The sequence below is a fragment of the Nelumbo nucifera genome, chromosome 2 (genome assembly GCF_055504915.1).
Source record: "Nelumbo nucifera cultivar China Antique chromosome 2, China Antique-T2T, whole genome shotgun sequence".
NCBI lineage: Eukaryota > Viridiplantae > Streptophyta > Magnoliopsida > Proteales > Nelumbonaceae > Nelumbo > Nelumbo nucifera.
The window spans coordinates 22,494,329-22,508,774 of NC_142650.1; the positions used below are offsets into that span (position 1 = coordinate 22,494,329).

Below are 14,446 nucleotides of genomic sequence, written 5' to 3' on the forward strand. Positions count from 1 at the left end.
GGGCCCTAAAGCCTAATTTGCCCAGTCTGAGCCCAGTCATGCACTCAGGTTGGATAATTAGCCCACGCTAACATTTTACATATTTCATCTGTACATATATGCAAATGTGCATGCATATATGTAGGTATACATGCAAATATTTGTTTATATATGCATGTTTGTAGCTTTGTATGTCTATGGTCAGACCAGACACGGGATAATTGAGCTTAGGCTCAGGCCACCTCAAAATTTTGGGCCCAGATCCAGCCCAAGAATTGAAAATCCAAGCTCACCATTTGTAAAATTACGGGCTGGGCCAGTCTCGGCTTATGTTGGGCCTGCCCTAATAAGTTTTTTGCATCCTTTGTATCTATCATCGTGAGACTCAGACAGACACTAGAACATGCATCCCCGAACATGATAACGAGACTGGATCTGCTCCTCAGCACACCTAACACGGACCTCACAGCCCCGTCCCAACATTTTCCATCCTTTGTGTTGTTATTGATGGGAAGATGTTCCCAATACACGATAGGATGGGACTGTGAGGTCCGTGTGAGGTGCTCTCTGTGATGAGCAGATCCCAATTCCAAGATAACCCCCACCGGATGTACTTCTTGGAAGTCAGAACATCCCCTCGATCTTATAAAACTTCTCTCTGGATTGGGCCAACCTCTTCCTAGCAATCGTCTCAATACAAAGTTGCAGATGAGCTTCTACTCAGGCATGTCTCCCAATTTATTTTGGTAATAAGAGATGTCACCTAAGTTAAAGCCAATTATCTGACGACACTTTTTCTTACAAATCGCACAACTGCACAAGCAATGATTTTAATCTTGGGCTATTTCTACTCTATTCCTTCATTATTTTACCCCTTTTATAGCTCAAGCGAATGAAAAAGTCTCAGGTTGTGGTGGATTTGGAGAAAGGACATTAGTTGCATTGCTCCCACCATTGCAACTTGCAACTTGCAAAAAGAGGGTGATAGTGAAGACAAATTGCAGAAGCAATGAGATGAGTTATTAATGGCATGCCAACCGGCATCCCTCTCTCTCTCTCTCTCTCTCTCGTCTAAGAAATGGTTCTTTGACATAACTAATTATGCCATGTTCCATACAAATATTGATTTGATATAACTAAACTAACAATTTTGGGGCATTCACAAATCAAATGTACATAGTTTTTTTTTTTTTTTTTGCTGAAAATAAAACCATACACATTGGTAGAAGCAGATGTGCATGGTGGCCAAAGATTTTGTGCACAAAGCTGATGTTTGATCACTGTGTTAAAGAGTTTTTCTTTCCTTCTCTTTCTTGAGCGGCAGGGTGAAAACACGGGTGGAGGCAAAATGGAGATTAAAGATAGACCATTTTTTTCCAAATAAATGCAAGAAATAGGAAATACATGAGAAAGGCAGTCAAAAGTGTGTATAGATCTGGTTTACACACTTGTGTTTGCAATACACCCCGTGCAGTCAAAAGTAGGAATATGGCAGGAAATGAGAAAAGTGCATAAAATATAGTGAGAATTGCACATACACAGGGATGAACTAGAATTTGCAAGTGCCCCACACAAAATTGGTTTCTCAAGTATTTGTATCCATTATCTAGGGTTCTAAGTTAAGAGGATCTAATAAGTGCAATCTTTCAGATATTGACAACTCATGTAAGTTGAATCATTTCAATTCATCCAGTTCTCAGGTCCTGGTGTTTTTCACTTCCAAGGATAATCACAAACACGGTTGCTCATAGAAATGTAGTTAAAAAATATATATTTCACTATAACTTCAATAAATGTGATTACATGCCAATAATATGCCATGTGTGTCTCAATGGAGACTGTTCAATGAATGAAATATACACCATGCTTGCTGCTTTTTTCAAGGCTCATAGCTCATTCAAGTGGACTACATGGTAGGGTTAAAGAGATAGCTTTAAGACCTGAAGACACCAGGCTTCCTATATATGGAGATTTAGACTGTTAAAGAGATGCGGGGGATCAAATATCTGTATTTTGTGTAGCACTCTTTTCAACTTGCGTATATTAGCTGGTATATGGTTGGCCTCCTTTTCTAGGACACTAGATTATATGTATTTTTTTGGTGTTTCCAGTGGCAATTGTTGGTTAAATCTCATGTGCCAGGAAGCGTACTCCCTGTACTTGAAAGAATTATGAATGCACAAACAACCGAAAGTGAAAAGACAGAAACCCAAGTGTTCTCCGTGTACATCTCCATTGCATCTGTGAAAGAGAGCTGAGCACGGCTTTCAGCCCAGTTACGAATTCGGTCTGCCTCTGCTGCATATAAGGCTCTCCCCTGGAAAATATGCTTAAATCAGGAGGAAAAGAGAAAAAGGAAAATTACTGAAAATTGGATGGTCTGTCCAGTGTTTATCATACATTTTGAGTCTGGCATGGACTTGACATGATAACACAATTTGCACATTTTTCATACTAAATAGTAAATGGATATAGTTGGGACAAGGATTTCTTGTGGTTGAGTGGAGTAATCACAAAACTAGTTAGGGACAACATGCACCTAATCAAGTCTGGATTCAGAGAGGAGGAAAAGAACCATGGTTTTGCTGAATGACATAACCTAAGGCTCAATTTAAACTCATTTAGTTAAACAGGCTTGAGCTTGCTTGGGTGAGCACAACTTGCTTTAACCATGGCTCCTTTAGACAATAATATATATTTTATAAAATTAACATCATATACAAAATCAAAAATCAATACTATAGTTTCTTTTTTCTTTATATAGATATTATGTGTGTGTGTGTGAGCGCGCACATATGTCTCAAATCAGGGTTCTGTGTTTGGGCTTCAATGGGGCTAATATCAAAATATTGGTGTTAAATAACAAGCTTGGAAAAATTGGGCCAGAGAACAGCTATTATTCATGAGCATGAGCCCCCAGTTAAGCACAGATCATTTACCCACCTGATAAGTAACAAGCTCTTAGTTATTTGGCTAATCTCTTTAGTCATTCAAATGAAGTCTACATGTAATAATATCAGATGCTGCCCAACCTACATTTGATGTTTCAATGATTTCATGTACTGGAAGCATTATGGTTACCTCAACAAGGGATTTTTTTTTCTTTTCTGAAAGATTTATGTCGAAGTGTGCACTGAACAGATTTAATTTATCTCCTTGCAAGAGGTATAGCATTTACAGAGAGAAGCTTACCAAAATCAAGCAATTACAGGGAGGAATAGAATGAGATTACCTGGTCATCAAACCATCGACCTTGGCGCAACCATGCAGTGACTAAAGCAAGCAAGATCCTAGGTGGGGTTAAGTAATTGATGGCTTTTCCAGTTCCTTTTACAACCCTCATCCGAGGAACTAAACTTCTGGCCACTGTTTCAGGAAGTTCGCAAATGATGTTAAACATCTGCTTATTTTTAAGAGTTGAACCACTGCAAGTTTATCACCAATATGGTATCCACTGTCAGTCCCCAATTTTAAGTGGTAGAAAATATATTCTGTTGTAAAGGAAACTTTTTTTATCATTCCATTGATAAGAAAGCACCTAAAAGACATAAATTACAGTGATTGTAGCTTGATATCTAGAAGGTTGGTATAAATCCCCAAACATTTGATGTTCCAAAATCTAACATACTAAAGGTATGTTATGGACGCATTCGTGGAGAAGAAGTACCGCCGCCAGCAGCAGCAGTAACGTGGGACCCTCATCAGATTATCTAGCTAGCCACAGTTCATCTTACCTTATCCTTATCTTATCTGCTTTCTTACTCTTATCTTATCTATTCCAATAAGGATTAGTATAGAGTCTGATTTATCTTAGGGAGTTTTTATCCTTCTTGAGTAGGGAGTCTTATCTATCTTATCTGTAAGCAGTTTAGTTAGTCTTATCTAGGAGTCTTATCTAAGAGTCTTATCTATCTTATCTGTAAGCAGTTTAGTTATCAAGGAGTCTTCCTACAAGGAGGACTCTTACCTTTTGTAATCTCCTATTTAAGGAGCTAAAATTATTGAATAAAGATATCAAATTTCCAGTCAAGAAAGAGAGTAAAAGGAGAGTTCGGTGATCTCTTGGACAAATCACTCTCTAGGACGCCAAGATAGGTTCAGCTAGGAAGGGGAGGAACAAGGGAAAATAGGAGTTTTTCCCCGTGGACCGACCCGTGACGAGATCCTATGCCCGGGCCCATAACATTTTGGTATCAGAGCCAACCGTCATGGGAGATCTGGAGCAGCTATCATCTAGGGTCCACGAACTGGAGCATAGGCTCGTGGAAACCAGCGTGGAGGTTCGTGAGGTCAAAGACGATGTCCGGGAGCTGCGACGCTTGCTGGAATCGTATTTCTCTAACAAGGAGAGGAATCCAGAAGGGGCTGTAACCACAAACAGCCGCCGACCAGACTTGACGGAGTCGTCCGGCGAACAAAAGGTCGGCGCCCCGGTAGCCGCGGTCGTTCCCAAGTACAGTAGGCTGGAGTTCCCTTCATACAACGGCGCCAGAGATCCTTTGGGATGGCTGTATAGATGCGAGCAGTTCTTCCGCAACCAACGGACAGGGGACAACGACAAGGTAAGCTTGGCCGCATTCCACATGACGGAGGAGGCGCAGCTCTGGTTTTATAAATTGGAGCAGGAGGAACCCGGGCTCAGTTGGACCCAATTCAAATCCTACTGCCTCCTCAGGTTTGGGCCCCCATTGACGAGCAACCCGTTAGGTGAACTGATCAACCTCAAACAGACGGGAACGGTGGCTGAATACCAGCGCCAATTCCAGACCCTCCTTGCCAGAGCAGCTTCGGTACGACCGGACCAGCAGGTAGACATGTTCACCGCAGGGTTAGCAGAACCCTTGAGGGTGGATGTGGAGATGCAACACCCCCCCAACCTGGTTACAGCCATGAATCTAGCTCGCGCCTTCGAACGAAAGATGCAGCTCAGTCGCGGAACCTTCAGTATGGGGCGGCCTCCATCCGCATGGGCATCCCCGGAACCACTCAGAATGGCTCCATCTTCGGCAGCCAGCCAAGAACGGAAACCACAGATGAGCCACAATTCCAGATCAGCATTCAGTGAGGGGAGCAGCGTTGTTGCACCCCCTATTAAGCACTTGTCCAGGGCTGAGATGGCGGAATGCAGGGCGAGGGGACAGTGTTTTAATTGTGATGAGCTCTACTCAGCAGGGCACAAGTGCAAGAGACTTTTCTGCCTCCTGGTGGAACAAAAGGACGAAGAGGATGAACCCCCTTCATTGGAACCCGATCCAGGAGGGCTAAATCATTCCACCTATCCTGGATTCCCTTGACTGAACTCCAAGACACATATCTAGATTTCGAGCTTGAGGACAAGCTCGTAGTCCAGAAGGGGAGTAATGTTATGGACGCATTCGTGGGGAAGAAGTATCGCCGCCGGCAGCAGCAATAACGTGGGACCCTCATTAGATTATCTAGCTAGCCACAATTCATCTTACCTTATCCTTATCTTATCTGCTTTCTTACTCTTATCTTATCTATTCCAATAAGGATTAGTATAGAGTCTGATTTATCTTAGGGAGTTTTTATCCTTCTTGAGTAGGGAGTCTTATCTATCTTATCTGTAAGCAGTTTAGTTAGTCTTATCTAGGAGTCTTATCTAAGAGTCTTATCTATCTTATCTGTAAGCAGTTTAGTTATCAAGGAGTCTTCCTACAAGGAGGACTCTTACCTTTTGTAATCTCCTATTTAAGGAGCTAAAATTATTGAATAAAGATATCAAATTTCCAGTCAAGAAAGAGAGTAAAAGGAGAGTTCGGTGATCTCTTGGACAAATCACTCTCTAGGACGCCAAGATAGGTTCAGCTAGGAAGGGGAGGAACAAGGGAAAATAGGAGTTTTTCCCCGTGGACCGACCCGTGACGAGATCCTATGCCCGGGCCCATAACATTTTGGTATCAGAGCCAACCGTCATGGGAGATCTGGAGCAGCTATCATCTAGGGTCCACGAACTGGAGCATAGGCTCGTGGAAACCAGCGTGGAGGTTCGTGAGGTCAAAGACGATGTCCGGGAGCTGCGACGCTTGCTGGAATCGTATTTCTCTAACAAGGAGAGGAATCCAGAAGGGGCTGTAACCACAAACAGCCGCCGACCAGACTTGACGGAGTCGTCCGGCGAACAAAAGGTCGGCGCCCCGGTAGCCGCGGTCGTTCCCAAGTACAGTAGGCTGGAGTTCCCTTCATACAACGGCGCCAGAGATCCTTTGGGATGGCTGTATAGATGCGAGCAGTTCTTCCGCAACCAACGGACAGGGGACAACGACAAGGTAAGCTTGGCCGCATTCCACATGACGGAGGAGGCGCAGCTCTGGTTTTATAAATTGGAGCAGGAGGAACCCGGGCTCAGTTGGACCCAATTCAAATCCTACTGCCTCCTCAGGTTTGGGCCCCCATTGACGAGCAACCCGTTAGGTGAACTGATCAACCTCAAACAGACGGGAACGGTGGCTGAATACCAGCGCCAATTCCAGACCCTCCTTGCCAGAGCAGCTTCGGTACGACCGGACCAGCAGGTAGACATGTTCACCGCAGGGTTAGCAGAACCCTTGAGGGTGGATGTGGAGATGCAACACCCCCCCAACCTGGTTACAGCCATGAATCTAGCTCGCGCCTTCGAACGAAAGATGCAGCTCAGTCGCGGAACCTTCAGTATGGGGCGGCCTCCATCCGCATGGGCATCCCCGGAACCACTCAGAATGGCTCCATCTTCGGCAGCCAGCCAAGAACGGAAACCACAGATGAGCCACAATTCCAGATCAGCATTCAGTGAGGGGAGCAGCGTTGTTGCACCCCCTATTAAGCACTTGTCCAGGGCTGAGATGGCGGAATGCAGGGCGAGGGGACAGTGTTTTAATTGTGATGAGCTCTACTCAGCAGGGCACAAGTGCAAGAGACTTTTCTGCCTCCTGGTGGAACAAAAGGACGAAGAGGATGAACCCCCTTCATTGGAACCCGATCCAGGAGGGCTAAATCATTCCACCTATCCTGGATTCCCTTGACTGAACTCCAAGACACATATCTAGATTTCGAGCTTGAGGACAAGCTCGTAGTCCAGAAGGGGAGTAATGTTATGGACGCATTCGTGGGGAAGAAGTATCGCCGCCGGCAGCAGCAATAACGTGGGACCCTCATTAGATTATCTAGCTAGCCACAATTCATCTTACCTTATCCTTATCTTATCTGCTTTCTTACTCTTATCTTATCTATTCCAATAAGGATTAGTATAGAGTCTGATTTATCTTAGGGAGTTTTTATCCTTCTTGAGTAGGGAGTCTTATCTAGGAGTCTTATCTATCTTATTTGTAAGCAGTTTAGTTAGTCTTATCTAGGAGTCTTATCTAAGAGTCTTATCTGTAAGCAGTTTAGTTATCAAGGAGTCTTCCTACAAGGAGGACTCTTACCTCTTGTAATCTCCTATTTAAGGAGCTGAAATTATTGAATAAAGATATCAAATTTCCAGTCAAGAAAGAGAGTAAAAGGAGAGTTCGGTGATCTCTTGGACAAATCACCCTCTAGGACGCCAAGATAGATTCAGCTAGGAAGGGGAGGAACAAGGGAAAACAGGAGCTTTTCCCCGTGGACCGACCCGTGACGAGATCCTACGCCCGGGCCCATAACAAGGTATGACATTGACAACAAACTTTAGGAACAGTTTACTGTTGACAAATCAAAGAACTAAATGGCATTTTAAGTCAACTGGAAATTCAACAACTCTGAATTTTGAAATTTTAACACTTGATGTAGATTGAATAACCAGTTCCAAGTTCCAACTGAAGATTCTAGATAACCAATATAACAGAAAATATTACAACCATATTCAAGCAGAAAATAGGGCAAGTATCAAGATACCTCAGAAGCAAATCTGTGAGGACCATGCCTGGGGATGCCGTATGTACTCCTATCTTAGACCACTTAAACTCTTTTAGGAGTGATGCTTGAAACTGTCTCAGACCACACTTTGTTGCACCATAGCTAGTCAGGTGATATAAAAATATCAGCATTGTTAACAAAAAACTTCCATGAGAAATAAGGAGAACTCCAACGTCTCACTAAACAAGGACAAAGAAAACTACAGGTAGAACTTCAGTGTCTGCATAAAAGAACAGGAAAGAAATCTCTTCACAAGAAAATGGCAGAAATGTTACTTACACAGCTGTCAAAGGGGTGCTAGATCCTCCTGAACCAGCACCATCCATATTAAATATGTGTCCCCCCTTCTCCTGAGAACTCATAACATGCATGGCTTCTCTTGTGCATATTAAAGATCCAGTCAAGTTTGTCGAGACAATCTGTTTAGAGAATCACATTGTGGTTGGTAATGTCAGTTAAAAAAAATCCAAGCAAGACACCTCAACAAGTAAAAAGTAACAGGTATGTGATGGGGAATTCTCATTCTGTCCCTGATCTGTCCTGATTAAGATTCATAAATACACAGACACACATGCAGGTAGACAGATAGATAAATAACAATTATTACCAAGAAGGTTTAATATGTTGTACTCGTAACTAAAATATCGTAGATTCATAACCCATATGTGACATTTTGCTAAAGATTAGCAGAATCCAGACTGCGTCTGGTACAAACCGACAGACTGGATTCAACTTGCATTCTGAAACATAAAATCTGATTGGTTCAGGATGTATTTAGATATAACCTAATTCTGAGTTCTGACATGTTTACAGCTTTACAAAGCATAGTCTTGCATATCATCAAAGAATAGGAAAATGTTACTGCAGGCTGCTTTCAAGGACCCGGGAATCTTTTTATAGGGCAATTAAAGTTTAATCATATTTTCAAACATCATTTAATAACTCTTTAATTCTTGTGCTTCATGTTTAAAACTACCATCCTTGTCTCAAACACACGAATTTGTTGTAAGTTAATATCTTGTAATGCTCGAGTAATTAATGGCTAATTTCAGAATAGACCAACTAACCATTTGAGGCAATGCTTGATACTAGTTTTGGAGACTAAGAAATCATGTTTTGTGTAAATCCTTTAAATGAACTTCTCAACTTTCACGTCAAAAACCCAAAACAAGAATATACATCAAAGCACGAGAAAAATGCGAACCTCTTCAATGTCTTCATTTGTGAACTGCAACAAGGGCTTGAAACCTTTATTTGTGCCAGCATTGTTAATCTGTCAAGTGACATCCAGAAATATATGCATCAATAACATGATAAAGCCAAAGCCCATGTGGCAAATCATGCATACAAAAGGGACCTCTGTGTCTTACTATAGTTTCAATCTTCATGGTTTTACCAGGATAGAGTGAGTGTGATTGGGATAAATGTTTTCTTTTGATCTCTAACCGGAGATAGAATGATGCCAAACGATTTAAAAGTCTACCTTTGTAAAGTTAATGATGGACACCCCCACCAAATGTACAGAGCTAGTTTGCTCCGTTTTCTGTTAGAGGGTCAGAGAAGAGAGGTGGAATACTGTGGAGATGTGCAAGAGCAGCTGTTGTTTGTTGGACAGTTTGGGAAGAAAGCAATCAAAGAATTTTCTCTGAAAAAAGAAAGTAGGGATGCCATCATTGAAACCAAAACTGTTAGGGTGGTTCATTGGGTCAAGTCTACGAAGCTCTTTGAAGGTATTTCAGCAGGTGGTTTATCTCAAAATCGGAAGTGCCTTTTTCAGCTTCCTTCAAAATTGTGACTAGTCCGCTTTGGTCCCCTCCAGCTGTTGGTTTCACTAAGTTGAATTTTTATGGAAGCTGTGAAGGTAATACAGGCCCTTCAGGTATAAGGGGAGTATTTAGGGATGGGGAAGGGAAAATTATTGCTCTGTATTCACGCCTTTTGGAGGGGATAAAAAGAGCAAAGGAGTTAAATATCAGAAAATTGGTTGTAGAAGGTTACTCAATGCAGGTTATAGGCTGGCTTCAAAAAGAAGAGAATGGGATTTGGAAGTTTGCAAATGAGAAAAGAAGTTTAAATGGCTGACCCAGGACATGGAGAAAAAGCTACAGTGAATTAGGAGAAGTGCAAATTCCTTTGTGGATACACTTGCTAAACAAGGGGTGGGAAGAGACAGTCTACTTTGGGCAAAGTTGTAATCTGTGTTTTGTTCTTGGGGAAGGTTAAGATATTTTATCCCTCCCCTTGCTCCTTTGCTCCTTTGCATCTGCTTGTCTTTTTAATAAAAGTTAAGTTATTTATCAATACAATTAAAAGAAAGTGTACCACTCACCCAAATGTCTATGGGACCAAGCTCACTGACAGCAAAGTTGGCCAACTTTCTCACATCATCAGGATTGCAGACATCACAGTCAATTCCAACCACCTTCGCATATTTCATATTCTCTCTGGATGTGTGGCTTCCTGTTAGCATCCCATCCTTTAGGTTCTCTTTGAGTTCTGTCACAGTCCTATGTACTGACTCAGGGCTGCTTCCAGAAGATCCAAATAGGAATATAAAGATGTTAGTGAACAAATACCACAAGCAACATATCATGATTACAAAGGCACATGATGTAAGGACACCAAAATCCTGGATACCACCTGCGGGAAGCAACAACAACGCGATCTCCTGAAAGAAGAAACTCCCGAGCAAGCGCTTTACCCAGTCCTCTTGTACTGTGTTAGAAAATGTAAACAATGCAATCAATGTGACAGAATTATATTTTCTCTAAATCATCCACCAAGAGTTATTGTTTTTGGTACATAGTTGTCCAGTGTTCAAGATGGTCTTAGAATCAAGAATAAAATTTCATGGTTATAGTTTCAGAAACCCATAATTGTTGCACAAAAGAATGGATACAGAGGAGATGACTGACAGAAAAAGAAATCACCACTCATAAATGCAAACAAAATTTCTACTTTTCCTATTCACAATATTTATTTTAAATTGATGAGCAATGAACAACTAGGTTTACAGTGAAGCTAAATGTTGAAAAAAGAACAAAATAGAAAAAAATAGAAAAAAAAAAGATGCATAATTAATAAAATCCATTATCAAACTCGCCCAACTAGTACCTTCCAGTTATGACAACATTCCGGGGACCAGCTCTACAATGTTCTTCTAAAACCAAATTAGCACCTATCATTGTTCCAATGACAATTCCGCCAAGCCAGCTATACCAAATCAAAGTATTCATCTGAGAGTCCCCGCCTTCATAATATTTTACAATTAAGTTAGAAAACAATGGAGGACAAAGCAACACTATAAACTGGCAAGTCTGGCATGCAAGAATAAAAGGTTTCTCCAAAATATAAAATAAAAATGAACAAATTAAGTATAAAATTCGGAACCTGACAACTGAAATCCAATTGTGAGTACTACTCCAGTGCTCATCATGGTTACAAGATAGCTTCCAACTTGGGTGGCAACCTATCCAGTTCAAAAATATATAAGGAACAACAAGACAAACTATTAAACATCAAATTTGCAAACAACTCAAAGGCTATTTTTGCTTCCAGAAAAGAGGAGGAAAAAAGAGGATTTTGACGTAAAAGGAGCAAAAATATAACTTGAAATTTTCACATTGCAAAAATTCCGGCCCCTTTTCCGGTAAAACAAAAGGGAGCTTAAACTGAAGCTTGCACGATGTATCACCCAACCATATAAGCACCAATGCTTGAACCCACCATAGTAATTATGAAATTCACCAAATTTCTCCAGAAGAAGTGATATTTACCAAGCAATAACTTCATCAGGAAAATAAAGAAAACAACTCACAGAGAAGAAAATCTCCTCTGCCTTTGCCACTGCGTCGCGATACTCTCCTTGTAATGGTGGACGAGAACCAGAAACCTTGAGAATGAAAGATTTCAAGGAGTACAAAGCCCTGCTTTTCTTCTTTGGCTGCAACCGAGTTTGCTCCGAAGCTCCACCTTTGCTAACCTCACCAACCTCTTTCTCTACAGACTCACTTCCACCATCGGATCTAAACGACCTGCATGTTTGCAGAGACAATCCGCGACGGCCGTTCGGTTGCCCCCGAAGTGGAATTGCATCTAATGTCGCGGGACTCCGGTGAAAAAGAGGTCGAAATCTTGGCCCGAGGTCGATTCTATAGCAATCTCCCAGGCTCTGCGGAGACATGTGAAGCTTCGCAACAATGGCCATGGTGGCCGAGGGCACGTTGCAGTGCAACTTTCTATTGCTGTAAGCCTGCAACTAATTAATTAACCATACACGAAGAGAGAGAGAGGGAGAGAGCTTCTGCAAATTTCAGAAATAAATAGTGACTCCATTGGAGATTGGATAGGCCATGCAGGAGGTGATCATTGTGAGCTTACCTTCTTGGGACCCACAGATAAAGAGTTGGATCTCCTGCTAACAAGAGTCGTTCCAACGCCAACGCCAACGCCAACGCCAACTCCCTTCAAAGTTCAAACTCATCTGGAACCCTGAGATGTGCGGTGTCAGATTATGTTGGAAGGGTATTGGAACGTATTTGTTATCCAATTCATAATAAAATAAATATCTTAGCAAAAAAGGTAATAACATAAATAAAAAGTATTTTTATATAAAAAATAAAATAAAATAAACGACTCTTTTACTGAATTCACATTGGCGTCTCACATATACATCTGATCTCACATGCTCTGTGTGACGTTGTGGGGCGTAAATCTGAATTCCATGGTTACGATGTGCTGTGAGCCGCCTATGTGAACTGTTGGGCTTGGCGGAGAGGAGCGTGATGAGTGATGACCACACGCTAAAACAAACGACATCGGACATCCTCCCCGGGTTCGCATCTGCCCCCACAGACTTGTCCCTCAGAAACGTCCCACAAAACCTACGTGCGACGCGTGCGGATTCCATTTCATGCCGTTTCCAGCACTTCCGTTAATTCCTCTCTCTCTCAAAAGAGTTTCTTCTTCTTCCATTCTACTTCGAACTTAAATCCTTGGCGCCCAAAAGGGTTTATAGCACCTCCATTTCCAGTACCAAGGGTCGAATTCCGCGGGTCGACGCCGATGGCCATACCGGCAGGAGGTAAGTAGATATATGTTGTTTAAAAAGTAAAATAACAAAAAAAAAACCGGTTTCGATTAATAAGTGTTCGAGTTCCTAACTACTTCCCACAAAAACTTCGACGACGTAACCTTGTTATGCAACTAATGCTGTTTAAGAAGTAAAATAAAAAAATATTATATATATATATATATAGTGTTTTTTAAACCCAGGCGGTTGATTTTTTTTTTTTTGGAAAAATGTCCACACTAATTCATTCAACAATCAAAGTTGATTGTAAGATCTTAATTGGAACAAAAGTAACTGAGAAGGAATTGGGGTGATGCGACAAAATGCACCTGCAACTAGAAATGAGCCTAAGATTAATGCTCCAAGGAGAGTGAGAAGAATTCCCCAACAAGAGTTTTACAATAATTTCTGCATCATCTTCAAACGTAGCATTCGAGAGACCAAGAGAAATTGCAAACTGGATAGCTTCAGACAAGCTAAGGTGAGTGAGAAGAATCCCCCAACAAGTGGTACTATCAAAATGAATTTTAATGGAGCCTGTAAGAGGTCTCGTCCAGTGTGTAGGCAAAGCATGAACCGAAGGGGCAAGAGGTAGTGATGTAGAGATAATACAATCAACTCAGACGCCAAGCAAATCGATTAGGTCTGAGGTGCTGGAAACCCTTTTGGGCGCGAGAAGAATTAACGGAAGTGCTGGAAACGGCGTGAAACGGAGTTCGCACGCGTCGCGCCTATTGCGCGTGTCGCATATAGTTTGTGTGGGATGCTTTTTGGGGGCAAGTCTGTGGGGGGCAGATGCAAATCCTCCCCACTCTACGGCTCTGAATGGAACGAACGTCGACTGTCCGTACGTATAAGTTGTCCAGGGAACTACCAAAAATGCCCATCCTTTTATTTGGTTTTACAACGTAGAAGCCAAAACAGACTCACATGGACGTGATGTAAGTTGCCCGTATAAAATACATGCATGGGAAATTGGTTACCTATGACGGTTGAACACGCCGGTGTTCAGTATAGCTTGGTCCCAAATGAGGCTCACAATGAGCACCGGCGTGTTCAACCGTGATAGGTACTTCAGCCGGGTGTGTATATTTTTGTCTCACAGTTTATTCCGATAGGCCAATCATCCGAAAAAAAAAAATAGAAGGGGTAATTTGAGTTCATTTTAGCATAGGACGAAAAAAAAGATTAGGGTAGTTTGAGTTCAGTCTAGCCTAAGGAATAAAAATTCGCGATTAGTACCTGTGTATTTTGGGCTAGTGATACTTTGGTCTTTAAACTTTAAAACTCGACCATTCAATGTTTGAACTTTTAAAACGCATATATTAATATAATATTTGCTGTTAATTAACCATTAATCAGTCATTAAATAGCATTTGAAAAGACACAAGTGCCTTTCTCCAACTTTCTTCAATAAAAGACTAAATATTTATTTTTATCAATATTTATATAATTGATAAAGAGAATTAAATAAGACTTAAAGGGCATTTATGTTTTTTCAAATTT

The 14,446-nt window shown here is 41.5% G+C and overlaps 1 protein-coding gene across 2 annotated transcripts; it reads right to left on the reverse strand.

Moving 5' to 3' along the window:
• Positions 1 to 1,729: 1,729 nt before the first annotated feature.
• LOC104595194 (putative chlorophyll(ide) b reductase NYC1, chloroplastic) lies at positions 1,730 to 12,210 on the reverse strand. 2 transcript variants are annotated; one of them, XM_010255813.3, is made up of 10 exons: positions 11,687 to 12,210; positions 11,260 to 11,338; positions 10,984 to 11,119; positions 10,510 to 10,584; positions 10,199 to 10,394; positions 9,074 to 9,142; positions 8,149 to 8,288; positions 7,849 to 7,971; positions 3,212 to 3,404; positions 1,730 to 2,296 (listed from the first exon to the last, which is right to left on the reverse strand). In XM_010255813.3, the coding sequence occupies exons 1-10, from the start codon at positions 12,074 to 12,076 to the stop codon at positions 2,111 to 2,113; spliced, it is 1,587 nt and encodes a 528-aa protein (XP_010254115.1). In that variant the 5' UTR covers positions 12,077 to 12,210; the 3' UTR covers positions 1,730 to 2,110. The 2 variants fall into 2 exon arrangements, with proteins under 2 accessions (XP_010254115.1, XP_088755189.1); XM_088899063.1 differs by lacking the exon at positions 3,212 to 3,404.
• Positions 12,211 to 14,446: the final 2,236 nt, after the last annotated feature.

Coding starts and splice junctions, on each gene's coding strand:
- LOC104595194 (XM_010255813.3), bottom strand. CDS start 12,076: ATGGCCATTGTTGCGAAGCTTCACATGTCTCCGCAGAGCCTGGGAGAT. Junction 9,143..10,198: donor TTGGTCCCATAGACATTTGG/GTGAGTGGTACA, acceptor GTCACTTGACAG/ATTAACAATGCTGGCACAAA. Junction 3,405..7,848: donor CTCACAGATTTGCTTCTGAG/GTATCTTGATAC, acceptor ATAAACTTGCAG/TGGTTCAACTCTTAAAAATA.